The sequence below is a fragment of the Typopeltis vanoorti genome, chromosome 12, assembly GCF_054136105.1.
Source record: "Typopeltis vanoorti isolate ZY-2024b chromosome 12, IOZ_Tvanoo_1.0, whole genome shotgun sequence".
NCBI lineage: Eukaryota > Metazoa > Arthropoda > Arachnida > Uropygi > Thelyphonidae > Typopeltis > Typopeltis vanoorti.
In genome coordinates, this window is record NC_143560.1 from 113412040 (window position 1) to 113435856 (window position 23817).

At 34.1% G+C, this 23817-nt stretch overlaps 1 protein-coding gene across 1 annotated transcript in view; it reads right to left on the reverse strand.

Moving 5' to 3' along the window:
• LOC150101143 (ubiquitin carboxyl-terminal hydrolase 24-like) overlaps positions 1-23817 on the reverse strand; it is an 824883-nt gene that overhangs the window by 346698 nt on the left and 454368 nt on the right. Inside the window, exon 32 of the mRNA XM_090401261.1 lies at positions 8009-8168. Coding sequence (XP_090257387.1) covers positions 8009-8168 — 160 coding nt within the window. The remainder of the gene's footprint in view (positions 1-8008; positions 8169-23817) is intronic.

Sequence of the window (23817 nt, forward strand, 5' to 3'; positions counted from 1 at the left end):
TAAGTATAGGAAGAATACATTGGTTAAAAACTTTTCTCTTCAGGCATAATGGTAGTTGGCTTTTAAATATTGAAAGTAATTTTCCAAATGCTTTCCACCCAAGCATCGTGTGCCTTTTAATTTCGTCCATGATATTTTGTTCCATTGATATCTGTTGTCCTAAGTATATGTAATGATCTACTTGTTTAATTTCCTCATTATTGATTTTTATTATTTCTGGTTGGACATAGCTATTGAATATAACTTGGGTCTTCTTTAGGTTTATCTTTAGGCCTGCTGTTTTGCTAGCAATTTGGAGCGCATGGATACGAGTCTGTAATTCATGCGCAGTTGAAGTAAAGATAACTATGTCATCTGCAAAGCGTAAATGGCTTAAATATCTTCCATTTATCTTCAGACCTTTCCCTTCCCAATCAAGAAGTTTGAATATTTCTTCTAGGCATGCTGTGAATAATTTAGGAGATATTGTGTCACCCTGTCTTATACCTCTCTGTATTCCCACAGTAGAGATGTTTCCATTGAAATGAATTGCTGCTGTGGTATTGGTGTATGCTGATTTGATGGGTCTGATGTATGGCTCCTCCACTTGTTGGTTTCGTAATGCTTTAAGTATTGCACAAATATTAAGTGAATCAAAAGCTTTCTCATAGTCAATAAAACCAAGACATAGTGGTAATTGATATTCATTACACCGTTCAATAATCTGCTGTACAACTTGAATATGGTCCAATGTACTAAAGCACTTCAAAAGCCTGCCTGTTCTTTTGGTTGTGCTAGGTCTAGAGCAGGCATGGGCAACCTTTCCTAGTTCGGGGGCCAGATTATCATTCTGTCTCCGAGTCAAGGGCCGGACAAATTATTAAATAAAATAAATTAATATTAAATGAATTAAAACAAGTTGCTACTTCATATTTCATTTATTTATAATATAATGCTTTGGTATAAAGCTCTACATAAATTTTATAATATAATGAACGACATAACAATTTAATGTGAAGATTGACCTTGTACTTCAACTACGAGACTATCAATATTGACGTTAATATTATTTAAGGATAATCGCATAGAATTTTCGAGGTTTTCGTCCGTTATTCTTGTCCGAATTTTTGATTTATTGTATTTCATCATCATCAAATTCCTGCCATGTACCCTCAAGGGGTGTACAGGACATGACAGTACTACATGAAAAAATTACATCATTACTAACTTCCTATCTACAATTTTCCTCCAAATCAGTCTGTTACTTGTCAAGACTCCAACATTATCAGATCTTATATTTCTATCGTCTAAGGCACTTTGTACCGTATCAATCCACCTATATCTTGGTCTTCCTCTGGGTCATTTTCCTGCCAACCTGGCAGAGAACACTTGTTTTGCTAATCTTTCCTCTCCCATTCTATTTAAGTGACCATACCATCTGAGATTAGCTCTGCTAACGCATTCCTGGATGCTGACAATGTCAAGTTCTTTCCTAATATCCTCATTTTTAATATGATATTGCCATTGATGCCATCTGTTCACGCCTCTAATCTTTCTCAGGACTCTCCTATCTGCGGTCTCTAGTCTTTGGTCAAGTGTTTTACTTCTGACCCAGCTCTCAGATCCATAAGTTAAAATTGGTTTGAACACAATCTTGTATACAGCTAATTTAGTGTTCCGACTAATTTCTTTCTTATTCCATATGAATTTATTCAATTGACTTCCCACGATACCAGCTTTGCTGATTCTGTTGTCTATTTCTATATTTAGTTTACCATCTTCAGTAAAAATTGTGCCTAAGTAGCTGAAATGTTTTACTTGTTCCACAGGTTCTCCATTCACAACACAGTTGACATTTTCAATGATTCTGCCTATTTTCATGGTCTTTGTCTTTTTATTGCTGACCTTCATACCATATCTATTACAACAGCTATTCAATTTAGTCAGAGAATCTTGCAGACTTGTAGCGGATTTCATCCTTGAAAAAAACTATTCACACATATATGTGCTGCCGAAAAGACAAATGATTTTTCTTGAAAAGGCACGTAAATTTGTATATTTTTCTTCCACCAAATAAAATTTATAAAAATCCGTCAAAGCAATGTTGTTAAATTGTGATTTTAGCACTAAATCCGCCTGACTCAATAAAGTTCCATCTGTAACTGTTCTGGAACATTATTTACATCAGCATCCATCAGATGAGCAAATATAGTGAACGTGGAGTCTTTGTTTTTGAAGTCGGCAAACCTTATATCAAATTGCTCTATTAGTGTCTTCAGTTCATCTCCATAACAATTATAAGGGATATTTTTATGAGTTGCTAGAGTAGGAAAATGATAACAATTTTTAGCTCTTATCTGACTTTCCAACAATCTTAGTTTATTACAAAAAAGCTTTGACATGTTCATGCAGTTCATGAACCAATTGTCCTTGTTTTTGCAATTCTATAAGAGTCAGTTCGTTTAGGTATCCGGTGACATCTACAGTGGTGGGTGTGTGAAATCACACACCCACTCATCATCTTTTACTTGGTTAATTGTGTTTCCTTTAATTTTGGTTAATTAAAATTGCTTTAATTTCCATAAAATCTGCAATGTCTGGTCTCAGATCATAAAATCGTTTTAATATTTTACCTTTACTCAACAACCTCACTTCACAATAATAAGACACATCTTCATAATCCGAAAATAGGTCTGCCCAAATACTCCTTAAATTGGCAGTGATTAAGTGCACGTGACTTAATAAAGTTAATACTGGCTACTACAGCTTCCATAACATTTGTGAATTTAATCGATTTTGCACACAGATTTTGTTGGTGGATAATGCAGTGAAAATTTGTTAAATTTGCCGGATGGATCTGTAGTTCTATTGCTCTTTCATGAACTATTCCAATAAATCCCTTCTGTGCACCAACCATTGCAGGGGCTCCATCAGTGCATATGCCAGATAGTGAACTCCATTAAAGCCCAAATCTCTCGAAGACTGTGTTGACTGTTTCAAATATATCTTCAATGGTAGTTGTTCCTTTTAACGGCCGAAGAGCCAATAATTCTTCTGTGATGTTGAAATCCGCATCAACTCCTCGAATAAATATTGCTAGTTGTGCTGTATCGGAGGCATCGGTGCTGTCATCCAAAGCAATTGAAAATGCCTCCAATCTAGCAATCTTCTCTTTTAAACCTTTTTTGATATCATCAGCCATAATTTTTATCCGTCGGACAACAGTACGTCTCAACAAACGAATATTCTCGAAGTCTTTTTTTCTTTTCAGGATATATTATACTTGCAACATCCAGCAGACATTCTTTGATAAATTCTCCTTCATCAAATGACTTAAAATGCTTAGTGATTTTTTCGCTTACCACAAAGCTGGCTTTGACAATGCTGTGGTACTGCGTTCTTTGCTTGTTGAACAGTTGCTGCTGGGTATCCAAGTTCTACTTCAACTTCTGTATTTCATCTTTTCGTAGTTGCCCATCAATTTTTGGGTGATCTGTATGTCTCGAAGTAAAGTGTCTCTTCAAGTTGTATTCTTTGTTGACAGATACGGATTCGTTGTACAGCAAAAATACAGACAAACCTCTATTCCGAATAAAATAATAATCCTCCATCCAGTTGTCTTGAAATTGACGATTCTCTGCATCTACTTTTCTTTTTTTTGCAACAAAATAACTCCTGACATTGTTCCAAACAAAACTGTCTTCTACACCGCAGGCACCGAACAGAACATAACATCAATGCAAGTACCGAACTGACACATTGTAACACGTTCACATATGTCCTAGTCAAAGTGAGAAAGAGACCTTGGTTGCAGAAAACATAGTGTGTTTTGCGCAAGTCATATGACGTCAGCTTAATGTGAGTTAGTAGAACACACCATGTTTTCTCTCACCATGAATCAGACATACTTCGCCGAAATAGATTACGGCTGGATCAAAAGAGGTAGAGGGCCGGATACGGCCTGCAGGCTGCCCGTATGTGGTCTAGAGTCACACAAAGCCTATGAGCCAAGACTTTTGTAAACACTTTGTAGACCACTGATAGTAGACTGATAGGTCGGTAGTTTGTCAAGTCTTCTATCTCACCTTTTTTATCTATCAGAATTAGGGTAGCCTTCTTCCATGTTGTTGGTACATCATTTTTCTTCAGGCATAAAGTAAATAGTTTTGCGAAGAGTTTGTAGATTATTTCTCCACTTGTTTTTAGAAGTTCAGCTATTACTCCATCCTCACCTGCAGCTTTCCCATTTTGGAAGCTTTGGATGCTCCACATAATTTCTTCTGGTAGAATCTGTGGTACTTCAGCTGTGTCGTTGTTGTCTTCTTCTTCATTTAATTCACCATCCTGATATAATATTGAGGAAAATTCTTCAACTCTTTTTGCTATAGCATATCTATCTCTGGTGATGGTCCCATGTTGTAGTTTGACTGCAACTATCTGTTTATTGCTGTTCATCAATTGCTGTTTGGATTTTTTGAGACTACAGTTGTTTCAATTGTTTGTTGTATGAATTTAAATTTTTTTATTTCTTCTGTGATACGTTTTCTGATCATTTTGCACAATTCAGTGTATTCAATTTTATTCTGTAGGTTAATTGATTGTTTCATTTCTCTTCGTTTCTTCATAGCTGTTTTGTTTCTTCCGAAATTTTGTCTTCTTTTTGTTCTGTGGTACCAGCTATTTCAAGTGAGAATTGCAAAAGTTTTGGGTAATAATGTCATTACTTTCTGACAGATCAGCATTGTCATCTATAATACAATGTTTAAATCTATTGTTTAGTTCGTGTTGGAATATATCTTTTTAAATGTTGAGTTTGTGTACATCTATGTTTTGCTTTGATCTTCGAAATATTTTTCTTCTTTCTTTTTGGCAGTTTATTTGGATTTTACTGCGTACCATATGATGGTCACTTGCAATGTTGAAGGTGTTTATAACAGAGCAGTCCTGAAAGATGTTTTTCTTACTGCTGAGGATAAAGTCAATTTCACTAGTTTTTTTTTTTTCATTTGAACTTTTCAATGTCCACTTTCGATGCGTTTTTTCCTTGAAAAAGGAATTCATGATATACACATTTTCTTTTTCTGAAAATTCAATTAACCTTGCTCCTCTGTCATCTCTCATGCCATATCTAAAATTTCCCATTGAGTTTTCATCTGATTGCTTGTACCATTATTCTTTTTTTAATACATCAGATATTCCACACACAAAATGTTTCAGAACCTTTACCACATCAGTGCTATGTGTGGGTATGAATTTAGAGAGGAGAAAGAAAAACAGTTTCCTCTATTCAAAAATAAAAATAAAAACAAAAATAAAATAAACTCCAGCTATTCAAAAAAAAGAGGGTCTTTTTTTTGAATAGCTGGAGACATTTCTCCAGAAACACTTGCAAAGGCAAGTTGTTTGAAAGAAGAGAGAGAGATGGAATGTAAATGGATATTATTATTATGCGACACCTTCAGGGAGTCCAAAGACTCATCGAAGGAGAGTGTGCCAACAGCATCGAACAATTGATCCCTTTCCAACTACTAACCGTGCTCAAACTTGTTTACCTTTTTGCATGAGCCATCAGTAGTAGAGTCTCTACCAATCAACCAATCTTTGCTGGCATGGATGTGAAAAGCTGCTGATTATGTTGTTATACACTTAACAGAAAGTAGAGAAATGATGGATGCCAGATCAAGTGAAACACTCATAGATTTACCTGAAGAAAGCAAACAGCAGAAAGAGAGAGAAACAAATTAAATAAGTTTGTTCAAGAGGATCATCAGTTTTCCAAATTGCTCTCTTCTATGAAGAATCACAAGTTTTGAGAGAGATTTTTAGAATACTAAAAATCTAACTGGATTGAAGAGATATTGATCTCTAGTGAATAAACAGGTGGAAAAGATGAAAAATAATGTCTAAATGAGAAATGACATAAAGATTTTTTTTTGGAGATTAAGTAGACAATGGATACGATGAGTTTATGCTAGTAGAGAAGAGAGATGGGTTCAACCCAAGAAGACAAAGATATGACCTTGTATGATCAGAGTATTACTGAAGTTTTGGTAATATCGTAGGTGACTATGTTGTCCATTTCCCATTCAAGAATCCATTAAGATCAGTGTTTAATATGCTGGTTAAGAGCTTAAAGTTTGGGATGTTTTTGTGCTATAGGATTTGTCAAATCACTGAGGGGGAATTGGGGTATACTATTATCAATAAAACAAGGGACAGCATTTGAGATCAACAAATAAAATGACCAACTATCTATGATTTTTCAGAGAGTCCTGAATTCTAATACACTGTCCCGTATTAGTAAATGATCACAGATTTTGAAAATAGTCCCATTTTTAAGCTGCTTGTTGCATCCTTTTTTAAATCTCATACAAATAGTGTTGCAACACTATTTGTAACGTTTTCAAGTTTGCTGGCATGCAGCAACAGCAGAGTTTATTTTTTTCTTTTAAGGTTACACATGATCAGTATTTATATTTAGAGTTTATGATTACAGTGTTTTTCATACAAATATAATTTGCTTTTGAATTAAGTCACTGTCAACTATTGGCAGTAATATTATTTCAAAAGGTAAATAGCACTGCTAACAGTGTTACTTAATGCTTTTCTTATATTCACTTTTCTTATATTGAGAAGCAATAATAATAATAATAATATGTAATACTGGAATCACTCTAAACCTTTTTAAACCACTACCTACCAGTTATGAAGATTACATTGTTTGCAAATAACATTGCTATGCTATGTGGTAGATTAGCATCCAGTGACTAACACATGCATACTTACGAGATTAAAGAAGGATATTGAAAGGCAAATGAACAGTAAGTATATCTACTAAAATAAAGAGTGAAAGTAAATATAACACACACACACACACACACACACACACACACACACACACACACACACACACACACACACACACACACACACACAGAGAGAGAGAGAGAGAGAGAGAGAGAGGGATAAAATAAGTTGAATCCTTCAATAATAATGACAAATGGAGAAGTGGGAGGGAGAGTTCTTGCAACAGAGTATTTTGCTTGTTACTGTAGCAAAGAGGATATTTTGAATGTGTTTCTCCTGTTCTTTTCTGTTTGTATTTACTGGAAAAAAAAAAAAAAAACTGACTGATGATGATACTTACTGAAAGCTATGTTCATGTATCTGATTTGGTAGATAGTTATAACAACTATTTAGGTCAGCATAAAGCTAAATCAAAGGATCATATATAGCACTTCGGATATGCAGATTTGGTTATCACCAGTATCCCAATTACTCTATATCCAGGAGTTGATGATAGTTTTCCTATTTAAAAAAAAAGGTTTTTAGTCTAAAGCTAACTGCTACTTTGGATTGCCTTTTCAAACTCCTATTTCAATATTTATCCACAATGGTGGAAATTATTGTACTAAACAAACTCCATATTCCACCAACAATTTATTTTTGAATTACTTGCAATCCCAAACCATATTTATTATTTTTTTAAATGAATGAATTCTGTAGGTACTGAAGTATGTAGGATTACTCTTTCAAATGTATTCCAAGAAACTCGTGTGGTTGTTATGTCTACAGCACTTTGAAGGCTTTCCACAAAAGGATTTGTAGTGAGATACTTAGCAATTTGGATCACAACTGATGCGATCATGATTAATTTCACATACACTTTGCATTTTTTTTTGGAATCAAAAGTTAACATAGAATATTTTCTCTGCCCATTACTATGACTAAACTACTTTCACCATCACCTGATTTGACATTGGTGAAAGCAGTTCAATATCTTACACCAATTTCAACCTCATTTCATGATTAAAAAAAAAAAAAAATCATTAATAAGCAAATAAAAAATTCCATTGGTTCTGTTACCCGATAAGAATAAAACACAAAAAACTAAAAAAGGAAGCTAATTTAAAGCAGTTTAAAATAAATATGAAAACCATAAAAGATCTGAAAAATAGTTGCATGACTGCAAATGTGTATACTCGTTTTTATAAAATCAATTTCCTTGTAAAATGATAATCAGCATTACCTGTACTACTCTGCCTGCTTCTCCTTCCAGATGAAGGATGACCACTTCCATCTTTAGTTGGTAAAGGACAACTAGCAAGGTTGAGCTGACCAGCTGCTGCTGCCCAGGCTATTCTCATTATACAAGCTATGGTATCCATTAATTCTCCAAAATTCATTGTCTGAAGGGATTGAGGGATGGGGAGAAATATAAAGTAACATGACCATTTTAGTTTTTTAAAAAATTAATTCATATATATATTTATAACTGAGCTATGCTTAAGTATGTCAAAGCTACCTTTGTTTAGGTATATATATATCTAAAAGTGAAGTATACTCAACTTCAGTAAAGCAATCATCACAAATAAGAAATTTAATTCTATATGAAATCAGACACTTATATTAATTACTGAGGAACTTTAGTTTAGAATAATGGAACTAGAATAACAGAACTTTAGAATAATGTTTTATAGGGTTTTAGTTTGAGTCTTTTGAAATGTTATTATTTTTGCATATTATGTTTAATTTATTCATATTAAACCATCCTTTGTTTAGTCTGTATTTTTCTGTTTCTGTGTTGTCGAGATTGTGAGTAATAGACTGTTCAAGATATGAACATTAATTTACTTGTTGAAGTATGTGATTGAAGTATTAGTGACCAAATATGTAAAATAAGATTAAAAGAAAAATTTAGAAACAAACATTACTGTCATTTCAGTTCATGCACCAACTATGGAGAAAGGAGAAATTAACGAAGATAGATTTTATGAGCAACTGGACAAGTTTGCTGTAAGATACAAAGGTATGATATTTTATTAATCATGGGAGACTTTAATACGAAGATTGGGAAAGATGAATATCAAAAGCAAGTGGCAAGAATATTTACGTTACATTTTAAAAACAACAATGAAATTGGTGATTTACTAATGCAATTTTGCAATCAGAAACAAATTGTTCATAAGAAGCACATCATTTGCTCATAAAACAATTCATCTGGGAACTTGGAGGATACCAGACATGAACAAAGTAAACCAGAATAATCATGTTTTAGTCTCGAGACATCATTTCTCCTCTGTCATTGATTTCATTAGCTGTAAAGGTCCTAATTGTGACAGCGATCATTATCTAGTGAAAATGGTTATAAGAGAAAGATTATCAAATGTGATAAAGATGACAGAAAAGAAGCTGGGTTATGGGACATAGATAAACTTAGTAATGATGTAAAGGAAGTTAAGAAATACCAAGATAACTTGAAAACCAAATTAACTAAAACTGACAATAATATAGCTGATAGATTCAATAGTATTGATGGAAAATGGAATAGAATAGAAAATATTATTAAAGAAGCAGCTGCTAAAATGTTAGGTGAAAAGAAAAGAACTTGTAATGAAGAATGTGATGCAGCTATAAAAGAGAAGAACAGAGTTAGAGCACAACTGATGCAACTAAATACTAGAAGTAACTGGGAGAGATATAATGAATTTAGAAGAAAAGCAAATAATATACTTAAAAAAAAAAAAGAAAAGAAAATTATTATGAAACAAATAAAAGAAATAGAACAACTTAATACTCAAATGAAAGTAAAAAAATTTATGCTGACATTCAAAAAATGAAAAAAAAAAGACTTCCACCAAGAACCAGTGGTTGCAAAGATAAGAAAGGAAATTTACTAGGAGATGAAAAGAAAATAGCAGAGAGATGGGCAGAATATTCTAAGGATTTATAGATAATGAAAAAATGTTTTAAGCATGCAATAGACTTACATATGTTACTTATAGACTACAAGCAAGCATTTGACAGTAATCAGATTATTGAATTGGATTTAAACGGTATTGATGCGAACACAGATTGATAAGAAAATAACTATTTATTAACTTAAAAGCTAATATTTCGCTGGTATTATATCCAGCATCTTCAGAGCACACAAACAAAGTTTGTTACAAATGCGAGACGCCCACAATTCAGTGTAACAGTGGGCTAGTATAAGTAATTGCAGCGTGCAACACAAGACTAAAGTGATAATACGGTGCCATCTAAGTTAAAAAACAAAAAAACAGTAGTCCAAAGTTTTGAAAAGAATATATTAGTCCAAATAGTAGACCTTGAAAGTTTTGAAAAATAGTAGTCCAAAGTTTGAAAAAAATAAAATAAAAATAAATATTAATTTGGTCTTAGGATGACTGTCTCCCAAATCTTTGGTAAATTTATACAGCCATACTTGTCAAGGTTTGGAGTATGTTTTAAGGCTTCTGTGGATTCCAGGAACAACCTCTCTGACTTGTAGAAGCTTCTGTGCAGTACTTTTGTTTTTTTTTTCCAATTGATCCTGTGTGCTGGGGGTATCCAAAGCATGGTCTGCCAGACCCGACTTGCCATAAGGAAATTGCCGGATATATTTTTTATGTTCACTGAGGCGGATGTCCACAGTTCTTCCTGTCTGTCCGTAGTAGGCTCGATGACAAGAACAGGGCACTTTGTAGACTCCTGGATGTGATAAAGGAGTGAATCGAACCTTAGGTGAATGGATGAGAGTTGCCAATTTCACCTAAGTTTTAAATACAGTGCGCAGTTGTGTTTGTTAAGCACCTTGATATCTTTTCAGATGTGCCTTTAATGTATGGGATGGTGACAGTTTTGTTGTAGTCTTCTGTGGTAGATAGTGGGGGGGGGGGGATACTAAATGCTAAATTTAGCATATGAGGATTAGAGCCATTGGCTAGGAAGGTATGGCGTAGGTGAGAAAGTTCAGCAGTGAGAGCACTGTCATTGGAACAGATTGCTCTAGCTCTATGGGTTAGTGTTTTTAAGATACCATATTGTTGAGAAGGGTGATGGTGTGATTGTTTGTGTAAATATCTCCCTGTATGTGTGGGTTGACTATAAACTGAAAATGATAAGGAACCTTCTGGAAGACGTGTGATCAGTGTTGTCCAGGAAGGGCAGGCAGTCATCGGCTTCTAGTTCCATTGTAAAGTGGATTTTAAGGTGCTGACTATTTAGATGCATTAAAAATGTATTCAATGTGTCTGGGCCATGTGGCCAAATAGCAAACATATCATCAACATAGCGTAGCCAGAGACTAGGTTTGAGAGTGGCTGTGTTGATAGCTAGCTTTTCCAGATGTTCTATATAAAGTTGGCTAAGGGGGGAGAAAGGGGGATCCCATAGCTGTCCCATTTAATTGTTTGTATATTTTCCCTTTCCATGTAAAATAACCTGCCTGTACTGTGAATTTAAATAGCTGAAATATATCAGGGGGAAATTGTGAATTTAGTAAGTTAAGTGTTTCGGTCAATGGTACATTAGTGAATAATGAGGTGATATCAAAACTCACCATTAGGTCTAAACTATTTAAGGTGCAGTTTTCTAAAATAATTTTTAGGTGGGTAGAATTTTTAACAAAAGAGGGAGAATTGTTTGTGCAAGTGGCTAGTAGTTTGGCTAAATGTTTAGCTAGTTTATATGTAGGACTGTTTATACTATCTACAATAGGGCATAAAGGTGTACCTTGTTTGTAGATTTTTGGAGCTCTATATATTCTGGATGTTTTAACGTGAAAGGGTTTGAGTTTGTTAACTGTTTCTTTTGGCAAGGAAGTGACTTTGTTCAATAACTTGCACATCTTATTCTCGATCTATGATTTGATACGTTGACCAGTCTTGGAGAAGTGTGTGCATTTTCCTTTCATATTCTGTTGTATCCATTACTACAATTGCGTTTCCTTTGTCGGATTTGGTTATTGTAATGTGGTTATTATTGCGTAGCTCATTTAGAGGTATTATTTCTTTATGTGGGATATTATTTATGGGAGGCTTAGAATGGATTAGGATATTGGTCACGTCTAACCTAATATTATTGGCTATTGCTGGAGGCAGGTCGTATATTCCAAGTTCAACAGAAGCCATTATTTTGGTTTTTGGAACTTCTTTAGGAGTAATGGCAAAATTGTGTCCACAACTTAATGCACTCATGGCTTCTTTAGTTAAGGTTAACGATGATAAGTTCACAGCTGAAAGGCTTGACAGCTCTGAATATACCTGACAACATAATGGTGTTTAACTCAGAAATTAGGAAAAAATTAGATCATATAGGATATAAAACAGAAGACAATATACTTTGTAACAGAGGAAATCGAAAACAGGTAGGTCAAATTTTAGAAGTGCAATATATAACACAGCTAACGAGGTTATTTCAAAAATTAAATATAATAAGAAAATACTCTGGATGACTGAATCAATACTAGAACTTATGAATGAAAGCGAAAAAAGAAAGTATACAACAGTATAGAATACTCAGTAAAATTATAAAAAATAAATGCAGGAAGGCTAAAGACAAGTGGCTAAATGAAAATTCTAAAGAAATAGGAATTGGACAAGAAACACAATAGTAAAGAAATGCCAGGTTCTGACAAATCAAAATAAAAATTTCAACTATAATCCTTGTATAAAAGTTCAAAATGGAAAAATACTAGAGACACAAGATATCATAAAAAAGATGGAAAGAATATGGAAAAGAACTCTTTGACTCTGATTGCACAGACACACCAGATATACAAAATATGGATGGTGAACAATTACATATGAAGAAATAGAATACGCTTGAGTGGAATGAAAACAGGTAAAACACCAGGTCCTGATCAGATCCCTATCGAATTGTTAAAGAAAGTAAATGAAAAACACACTTAATGACCTAAATGTTATATTTAATAACATCCATGATAGAGGATACACATCCCTGATGATCTAAGGAAATCCATCTTTGTCACTATTCCCAAAATTTCAAGAACTCTTGAATGTTCAGAATATAGACTAATAAGTTTAACAAGCCAAGTTACAAATTACTACTGAGAATAATCCTAGAAAGAATAAAAGACACTTTGTCAGTAGAAATAGAAGACACTCAATCAGGTTTTCAAAAAAGACAAAGGTACAAGAGAAAGAATTTTCAATTTGAAAACATTATGTGAAAGAAACTTGATAACCATAAAAGTATATATCTTTGTTTTATTGATTACAACAAAGCATTTGATTCAATATATCACAAGAAATTAATACATATCCTACAGAATAATGGGTTAAAAGGAAAAGATCTACGTATAATTACAAATATATACTGGAATCAAATGGCCTCAATAAGATATAAAAATGCATATTCTGACAACTTTGAAATCAAAAAAGGAGTAAGACAAGGATGTGTCTTATCACCCTTACTGTATAATATATATAGTGAGCAAGTTTTTAAAAATATTTCTGAACTGAAGGGTGTAAAAGTCAGAGGTAGGAACTTCAAGTATGCAGATGACACAGTCCTTATAGCTGAATCTGAAGATGATCGTCACAGAAATTTACAACAGAAGGTTAGACATGGGATTAATTATTAACCTAAAGAAAACAAAGTGCATGATCATATCAAAAGAACCAATAAATAAGAAACGAAACATAACTGTTAACAAAAAGAAAATTGAATAGGTTCAGTCTTTTATATATTTGGGATAAATGTTTACATACAGAGGAAATTCCCTTAAAGAAATAAAAGAGATAGCAAGAAAAGCCTTTATTGATATGAAAACTGTTCTAACATCCAGAGACATTAATATAGACACAAGAAAAAGATTAATAAAATGCTATATCTGGTCAAGCCTTTTCTACAACAGTGAAACTTGGACTCTAAATAAAGACGCAGAGAAAAATTAGAAGCTTTCCAAATGTGGACCATCAGAAGAATGTTTGGACAGAGAAAATGAAAAGCAAAGATGTTTTAAAGAAAGCAAAAATGAAAATAACATTAATAAAAATAATTAAAGAGAGAAAATTTAATTATTTTGGAGATCTAACTAGACAAGAAGGCATTCAGAAATTAATATTAGAAGGGAAACTGATGGAAAAAGAGGGAGAGGTAGACCCAGGAGAATGTGGTTTGAAAACATTAAGGACTGGACTGGCTTGAATTACCATAAATGTTCCAGAGAAGCAAAAGAAAGAAAAAAGTTCCATGACATGGTTGCCAACCTCTTTCTAGAGGATGACACTTGAAGAAGAAGAATGTATAAGTCATTCTACAAGAATTACAATAATCCACAGAGATTCCATCACATACAAGACCTGTCAGTATGGCAAGGGTGGAGATGAAAATATCTAGACAACTCAACAGACTAACCTTTTAAAAATATTGCTGAGATAATAACATTAATCTTCAATCAATGTATTAAACTGAATCACTGGTTGATTTCACCGAAGGTTCTGCACATATACTACAGGCACACTAGTTTCACTCTTTTATAGGAACAGATTGATGCCACTTGTGTTCTCTTTGCCAACACAAATGAAGCTATTTGTGCACTACAAGAGGATCTTGCTGCTACACTGAATGCCAACCTTTGGATGATCCTTTCTGACTATTCTCTAGTGTTCTGAAGCAACCTAAAGATACCTTAGAATGCTTCAGTAGACAAAGGATTCCAAAAAATAAGATGTCAGCACATCAAGAAGTATGAGAGTCTATTAAAAAAATTCAGCTTTCAAGCCTCAGCTACTTCAGAAAAACACTGTTGTAAATGTATGATCATTCACCCTGAAGAAGGATGAATGATCAGAATAAGAAATTATGCAGAATTTCTTATTAAAGGAACATGTAAGACCACAGTAATAACTTTTAATTAATGAGGTACAGATATTTCATACTAAAACTAATAGTACATCTTCAGTGTTACAAACAGTTCTAAGTATAGAATACAAGTAACGAACATTTGGTGGATCACCTATTAAAATACATAGTTGTCGCATGCCAGGAAATGATAGAAAATAATAATTAATTAATACTTAAGATAATTGTTTTTTTTTATTTTTTGTTTTTTTTAATTTTTTTATGATTACATAAACTAAAAGTTTCCCAGATCTTTGAGAGAGAGAGAGACAATCATTTCGATTTAAATTCGGTCAGCGCAAAATAGCTTCACAACTTTCTTTAAAAAGCATTCATATTTGAACCTGCATCTATGGAGGAGAATAGCTTTATCCCACTGGATATTATGGGTAGTGTTAATACTGTGTTGTGCTAGACCAGACTTCTGAGGTTTGTTGTATTCAATATAATATTGATGTTCTTTAATTCTTTTTTTCCACAGAACAGCCAGTTTGTCCAAAATAAGAAACATCGCATTCACATGGTATTTGGTAAACACCAGCCAAAGACAGAGATGACAGTTTATCTTTTGTAGAAGGCAATAAGAAAGAAATTTTGTTGATAGGAATATATGTGGGAATCAATTGGTACTTTTTTAAAATTCTACCTATAGGTTCTGAGATTCCTGGAATATAGGGGATTGGAACTCTGCGGACTGTTGAAGAAACCTTAGGTATTGGAACATAAGATTCAATTATCTGTTGGATATGATTAGGGTGGTAATTATTCAATTCCATTAACTTTTTAATGATTGAAAGTTCTTGTTGCAAGATTTCTGGAGAAGAACAAACTTTATGTGCTCTATTAATTAGAGATTTAAAAATGCCAAATTTTTGAGATGTGTGGTAAGCAGACTTTTTATGAACGTATCTGCCAGTAAATGTGGGCTTTCGAAAGATGCTTGTAGATAAGGTACCAGAAGAAGTTCGAGTAAGGAGGACGTCCAAAAATGGCCAAGTACCAGAATTTTCTTTTTCCATGGTGAATTGGATACGAGGGTGAAGGCTATTTATCTGTTGTAGAAAAGTGGAAAGCATCTTCAGTATGTGACCAAATGGCAAAAACATCATCGACATAACGATACCAAAGAGATGGTTGAGAATGAATGGATGAAAACATAGTGTCGTCAAATTGTTTCAAAAAATAGTTAGCCAAAGGTGGAGACAAAGGGCTACCCATGGCAGTACCTTCAACTTGTTTGTAGATCTTGTTTTTCCAACTAAAATAACCTGAATGAATAACAAATTCGAAAATCTTTGTGATATCTGGAGGGTAATCTTCATATAATAATTTGACTCTGTCCACTAGTATTCACTAGTGTCCCACTTAAAGATACCTTATATCTTATCCAACCTATATTTCCTCCCAATATCTCAGCTTTGTTTCAATTCACCATGAACTCTGGCTGTTATGTTTGGTAAGGAAAATTCTACAAACAGAGGGAGAGCCATGGGTTCTCCACTTTCTCTACTCCTGGTCAACTAACTTCATGGAGATTTTTGAAGAGAAAGGCTTAAACACTGCTCCATATAAATCCAATGTTTGACTATGTTACATAGAAGAACTGTTCTCCATTTTGCCACATGGCCTGGATACTCGCAACAATTTCTTAACACATCTAAAGAATTGCCATTCCAGGATCCAGTTTAACTAAGAAAAGGAAAAAAACATTCTCCCCTTCCTAGACACCTATTACATGGCCTGATCTCCTGATAAATAATAGTAAATGTATGCAACTTTCTATCAGAATTAGTTTAGTGTAATTAAATGCTTAATTAACTGTTATTAAAAAAATAAAATTATCATGCAAAGACAAGTCAAAGACCACACCATGGAACTGAGAGTATCATGAAAAATGAATCTAGCTCCACAAGGAGTGCTACTTATTTTCTTGTTTTTCATGAATTTTAATATGTCTTTTTTTTATTTATTAAATTATTGTTTATGGAGAATTGATATAAATTTACCCACATTCTTCTTCTTTTTAGCCATTTTATTCCACTGCTGGATGAAGGCCTCCTCCAGTTCTTTCCACCTTTCTCTGTTCTTGGCAATGGTTGACCAATTTTTCCCAACAAATATTGACAGTTCATCACTCCACCTTCTTTTGGAATGTCTTTGACCTCGTTTCCCTTCTTTTGGAATCCAGTTCATTATTACAGTGGTCCATCGCGCATCTTCTCTCCTGGATAGATGTGCGGCCCATTTCCATTTTAGTCGCTTATGGTGAAGAATGATGTCAGTGATGTGAGTCTGGCTTCTTATTCAGGTGTTTAACTTCTTATCTTTGAATGCGATGCCTAGCATCAACCTCTGTTCTCTTTTCTTTTTTCTATGAGTTGTTGTTCGTTTATTTGCCAGTGCTTTTGTTAGCAACCAAGTTTCACAACCATATGAGATGACCGAAAGTATCCACTGGTTAAATGTCTTCCTTCTTAAACAGAGTGGGACATCATTGTTTTGAAAAATGCTTTTCAATTTTCTGAATACACTCCAGGCAAGTTGAACTCTCCTATTTATTTCCTTTTGGAGTCCACAGTTTAGGTCAATGAGATGACCTAAGTATGCATATGAAGAGACCCTTTCCAAGAAATTGTTTTCTATTATTATGTTTTTTGGTGTACAAAATGATTAAACATGATTTTAGTTTTTTCTCTGTTTATTTTTAGACCGACTTTTCTGTTTTTATGATATAGGTCTTCTATCATTATATTAAGGTCTTCTGGAGTGTTCAAAAATGATGATATCATCTGCGTATCTTAGGTGTGCTATGTTTCTGTTATTAATATTCATACCAAGGTTTGTCCAATTTATATTATTAAATATTTCTTGAAGGACTGCTGTAAAGATTTTGGGTGATAGAGGGTCTCCTTGTCAGACACCTTTTTCAATTGATATTTTATTGCTACTTGTGTGAAGTTGGATTGTTGCTGCTGCAGTGTGGTATATTTCCTGGAGGAGCTCCATATATTCTCCAGGAACTCCCTGATTCTGGAGTGTTCTGTTCTGATATAATAATAGTAATAATAGTAAAACATAATAATAGAAATTGTTTTCTATTATTGTTTTTTGGTGTACAAAATGATTAAACATGATTTTAGTTTTTTCTCTGTTTATTTTTAGACCGACTTTTCTGTTTTTATGATATAGGTCTTCTATCATTATATTAAGGTCTTCTGGAGTGTTCAAAAATGATGATATCATCTGCGTATCTTAGGTGTGCTATGTTTCTGTTATTAATATTCATACCAAGGTTTGTCCAATTTATATTATTAAATATTTCTTGAAGGACTGCTGTAAAGATTTTGTTGGATGTCCTTGTTGGACACCTTTTTCAATTGATATTTTATTGCTACTTGTGTGAAGTTGGATTGTTGCTGCTGCAGTGTGGTATATTTCCTGGAGGAGCTCCATATATTCTCCAGGAACTCCCTGATTCTGGAGCGCTTTGATTATTGCATTAATTTTGATGGAATCAAATGCTTTTTCATAATCAATGAAGGCTAAACAGAGAAGCAACTGGCTTTCTTCTGCTTTTTCTATTATTTGTTTCACTGCATGAATATGATCAATTGTGTTAAAGCCTTTACGGAATCCTGCTTGTTCTACTGGTTGATTTGAGTCTAGAAGAGGGATTAACCTGTTTGTTATTACTTTTGTGAGAATTTTGTACAGATTAGAGACAGAGAATACTAATTGTCTATAGTTTTTTACTTCTTCTTTGTCTCCTTTTTTAAATAACAGTATTAGAGTAGCATTTTTCAGGTTTCCTGGTATCCTTTCCTCTTCTAGGCATAGATTTAGTAAGTTTGTGACATGGTGAATTACCCCATTTAATTAATTCTATGTGAATTAGGTCTTCACCAGGACATTTTTCATTCGTTTTAATGCTTGTTTTATTTCATCTGAAGTGTAAGGGGGGGGGGGATGAATTCTATATGCGATGGAGAAGTGTCATTTATATTTGATTTATCTATTAAAGGACCATTATAGTTCTTTATAAAATTCTTCTAGCCTGCTTAGGATTTGTTCTTGCTTCCTTATTGTATAAAATTGAAAATCGAATCGCCGCTGCATGTAAAATTAGGTCAGTTATCTGTTTCTTGAATGCGAGGAACATTAAAGCAGCTGAAATTCATAAGCAAATTACTGAGGTTTATGGAGAACACGCAATGAATGATTCAATGGAACGAAGATGGGCAAGACTTTTTAATGATGGAAGGACTGGTGTGCACGATGATGAACAGAGCAGGCGACCATCTTTAGTGACTGACGATTTGGCGAGTTCAGTTGAAGAGAAGATTCGACAGAATAGGGGATTCACTATGACGTCACTCTCGCTGCAATTTCCAGAAGTTTCAGATTCATGTCTTCATGAAATTGTGTTGGAGAAACTGAATTATTGGAAATTGTATGCATGCTGGGTGCCAAAGTTGCTTACAGAACAACACAAAGTGAATGGCTAGGCAGTGCATTGGAATTCTTGACATGATACCATGAGGATGGCAATGATTTCCTGAGCTTGATTTCCTGGCAATGAAATTGAAGACAATGGTTTCCACTCAAAAAAGCATGTGCACTGTGTTTTGGGACAGACAAGGAATTTTGCTGGTAGACTTCTTGGGTCAAGGCTCCACAATCAACGTATGTACTGCCAAACCCTTAAGAAACTGGATCGCACGATCCAGAATAAACAAAGTAGTATGCTTACCAGGGGCGTTGTTTTGATTCATGATAACGCCCACCCACACATGGCTGGCGTATCACAACAACTTCTCACCACCTTTGGCTGGGAACAATTCCGTCATCCCCCCCCATATAGTCCTGACCTCGCGCCAAGCGACTTTCACCTGTTCAAACATCTGATATCTTTCCTTGGAGTTCAAGACGACGATGAGGTCAAAGAAGTAGTCAATACGTGGTTTGCATCACAGGGGCAACCTTCTACAACAAAGGTATACAACTCTTGGTGTCCCATTATGATAAGTGCATGAACAATGGAGGAAGTTATGTAGAAAAGTAGTGAAAGATGTCTACTTTAATTTCCAATAAAGTTTTTTTTTTGTAAGTATATTTTTGTTTCTCTGACAGCCCATCAGAAATTACTTTATGGACGTCCCTCCTATATTTAGTTGTATTTCTGGAGCACAGTGTATGAGTAATTCCCATATTGCAGGATTGTAAAACAATCAATTCCACAGAACAAGCATCCGAACAATCAGAGAAAAATTGCTCAAAAATATGTTAAATATGGGCTAATTTCCAAGGTGCAGGATGAACATTAATTGAATGTAAAAGAGTCAATTTCAGAATAATCACCTAGAATAATCAGACAAATGCTATCAGGGAGTAATATGACACATGATTTAGATTGTAAAAAAGGGGAGATCTTAGATAGTAAAATTAAACCTATAGGCAATGGACATATGAAAAAGTAAATCAGTGGACCTTCTCATAAAGTTGAGCCTGCTGGAAACATGCATATTCATGAGGGCTCTCTATGGCTGTGAAACATGGGTAATGGTCAAAGACTCTGTGAGATGAATATTGGCTTTAGAAAGAACATGTTTTTGAAAAATTCTACAAACTCGACATTGTAAAAAAGGGGAGATCTTGGATAGTAAAAGTAAACCTATAGGCAATGGACAAGATATGAAAAAGTAAAATCAGTGGGCCTTCTCATAAAGTTGAGCCTGCTAGAAACATGCATATTCATGAGGGCTCTCTATGGCTGTGAAACATGGGTAATGGTCAAAGACTCTGTGAAATGAATATTGGCTTTAGAAAGAACATGTTTTTGAAAAATTCTACAAACTCGACAGGTGCAAAAGATAACAAATGACCTGTATAACAAAGTAAATTGCAAACTTGAAGGAAACTAAAGTTTTTTTGGATATATCTACAGAATGAATAACAGTGGAAAGATTAAAACCTTGATGCTTGGTACAATGGATGGTAAAAGAGAATGGGTAGATGATGTGAAGGAGTGGTCTGGAAAGAGTTTGCAGGATTTGAGTCACCTGGCAATGGACAGAAAGAAAAATGGCAAAGAATAGTGAAACAAACATCAGACACCGAAGAGGACAGGACCCATGAGCACTGATGATGACCTCCAAACATTATTCTCTTCTATCTGTGATTCTCATATGCTGGTCAAAAGCTTATTTTGCATAGACATCTGTTTAGTTTATATAATGTCTAGCATTGAATCTTCTCAAAATCCAGATTTATTGTACATCAATTCCAACTATGCAGTCACTATTATATAAGTATTAGCAAATTGTTGAAGCAAGACCTATCTTTACAAACACATGCCATCCTCTACAGAGCCTTAAGATATCCACATAAAGATGATACCATTTCTAACACTGTTCAAAAGTAAAACTGGCCCTGTGGTGTCATTCTTCTCCTGCATACACAACCAGTGCAATTAATCACTTCCACTATATCAAGCTCAAAGAATACATACCTTCTCTGGTCTGTTAGTAGAACGATGTCAAAAGAATTTTGTTTAGCATGGATACCATTCAGGCTTTTGCTACTAACAGCATAACCCTAACTGCACTCAAAACACATGATAGAATTAACACCCATCCTATATTGTCTTTAAAATCTATTGTAGTCATCTGGCATCTAGCGATTACCTAACTCATTCAGGAAAAAAAGTTAGCCATCAAACTATCAGTGGGCCTCATAGTTTGAAGGATAACAACAGTCATTTCCTTCATCACCTACAGACCTACCAATTAATTAACAGCCACTAGTATGGATTTAGACACTGCTGATCCACAGAAGCTCTTCTAGCCAACATCTAACCACCAATGAAAAGAGTGATGGAAAGACTCTTGTAGCTGTTCTTGACATTTTCATGGCTTTTAATCTTCCTTAGAACTCTATGGCAAAGAGACCTATATGGTCTCTTTCAGCAATGGCTCTTATACATATCCAAACAATCTTCTCTCACTGTCCTTGATGACCACACATTTAATTCCTCTTCTAATTTCTGACCAACCTTGTACTGCTTAAGCTATAACATCTCCCATAATAAATGTCATAAATGCAACTTACCATTTTCCAGTAGCACTATAGTTTCAACTGTTCTCATTCTTGTCAACGTCAATGATACCAAAACCATTTTGTCTTAATTCTCATTAGATTTATTTTCTTAGGCTGACTTACACCTCTAGCTTTTCCTGGCACAACACATCCACAAAATCTTCAGTCCGCAAAAAAATCCACTACTCAAACTTCAACAGCTGGTAACCAAATACAAATTCTAATGGCAACTATAAAATATTGCTCTTGCATTTGCAGTCACATATCAAAAACCTCTTATCAAACGTTAATCATCTTGATGATGTTCAGAGGGACACAATCTATATAGTTAACTGTTAAATATATCTCTCTCTTAGAAACTCAATCTAATCTTTTTCTCCTAGATATTCTACCTTATCCCTCTTCTAGAAGAATTTTCATGAAATATCTTCTACTGAACTGGTCCCCATTATTCCTTTACTTTCTTCTAAGACAATAAAAACACTGCAGTGGCTAATCAACATCCCTCCCCAGTCTAGATTTGACCATCACAAACAGACTTTCTGTACATCTTTTTCATTCCATTTATATCCATCCTCTGGAACAATCTTACATTTCTCCCAAGGGCTGTGACCTCCAGCTCTTCAAGAAACCCAGAAATAAATTCCTTCCATCTTCTCAGCCACCTGCCAAACAAAGGCAATAACGTGCTACACATTCTGAAATGTCTGGTGTGTATGTGTGCCTAATAAGTATATAAAAAATACACACATACATAAATCAGTCCAAAACACTAGTGTGTGTGTGGAACCAACAACACATTAGTGAATATTAAGTGAATGACATTTATCACTTCAGTTGCAACAAAAACAGTGAAGCTCCACTTCGCTGTGTTATGCAAATTTGGTTTCCTTTGGTTTCCTGAATAAACTACTTGCAGAATTAGTGTCCATCAAGAAAAACACAAAAATGTGAATGCAGTCCACCACAGATTAGAGATTTAATGAATGTGTTAGTCCATTAATCAATTCTATTAATATCAGAATAATAAAGTATTATTAATTTTTCATAATACTTCATTATACTTAATAAACAGATTCAGAATTATTTTCAAACAATAAATAAATTTTGCTTGTTTGAAAATTTAAAAAACATATAGTTGAAGGAAAAAGTACTTTTTTACCTAATGATCAATGACAATGCTAATACGAGATGTGACCAAGTTCCAGAATGCACATGTAAAAAATTAATATGCTTACCTGTAGAAGAGTGGCCACTTATGCCATTATCTTCTGGAATGCTTTGTATTACTGTCACCACATCACATTGGATGTGGTGATAGTAATTTGGTCAAAAATTTCAAAAAAAATCAGCGTCCTTTTTGGCATTCTTCAGTTCTAGGACCAGCCAAAACTCATGCCGGGTTAAATCTGCTGAATATGGAGAATGGTAAAATTTTGTGATTGATTTTTTAGACAGAAATTCACAGATAGCTATGGCATAATGTTCGGAGATATTGTCTTGATGATCCAATAATTTGGACAAAGTTCAGGGTTCTTATGAATAGTTTCATACTGCTTTGCCAGAACTCTAAATGTTAGCCAACATTTAGAGTTCTTGTTTAATGAATTTGAATTTGAAATGAACTATGCCTTAACAAAAAGTAATGTCTTGATCTGCTATTAATAATGACATAAATGCTTTATTTGGTCTTGTTGAAAATTATATTTTCCATTGCATGCTTTGATGTTTTATCTCAATGATGGTGTTTTCAAGGTTATATTGAAAACACCATGTTTAATCACCAGTCATTTAATATGACTGGAGCTGGAGTTTTACTTGGACTCTTGATTAAATTTCTACAAAACATGATGTTAATATGCTATTCTAAATTCCACTCACTCATTTATCTGCTGGATGTAACAAACAAACATGTACAGACTTGAACACAACATATCAATTACAGACTTATTTTAATGACTCAAGGCAACAGCACAGAAATGACCAAACATATAGAGTGAAATGGCTCTGCCTGATTCACCACACAGACAATAGTACAAGGCATGTCTCACTTGGTACATAGAAAGTTTCACAAGCTGAAGATTTCCTATAAAT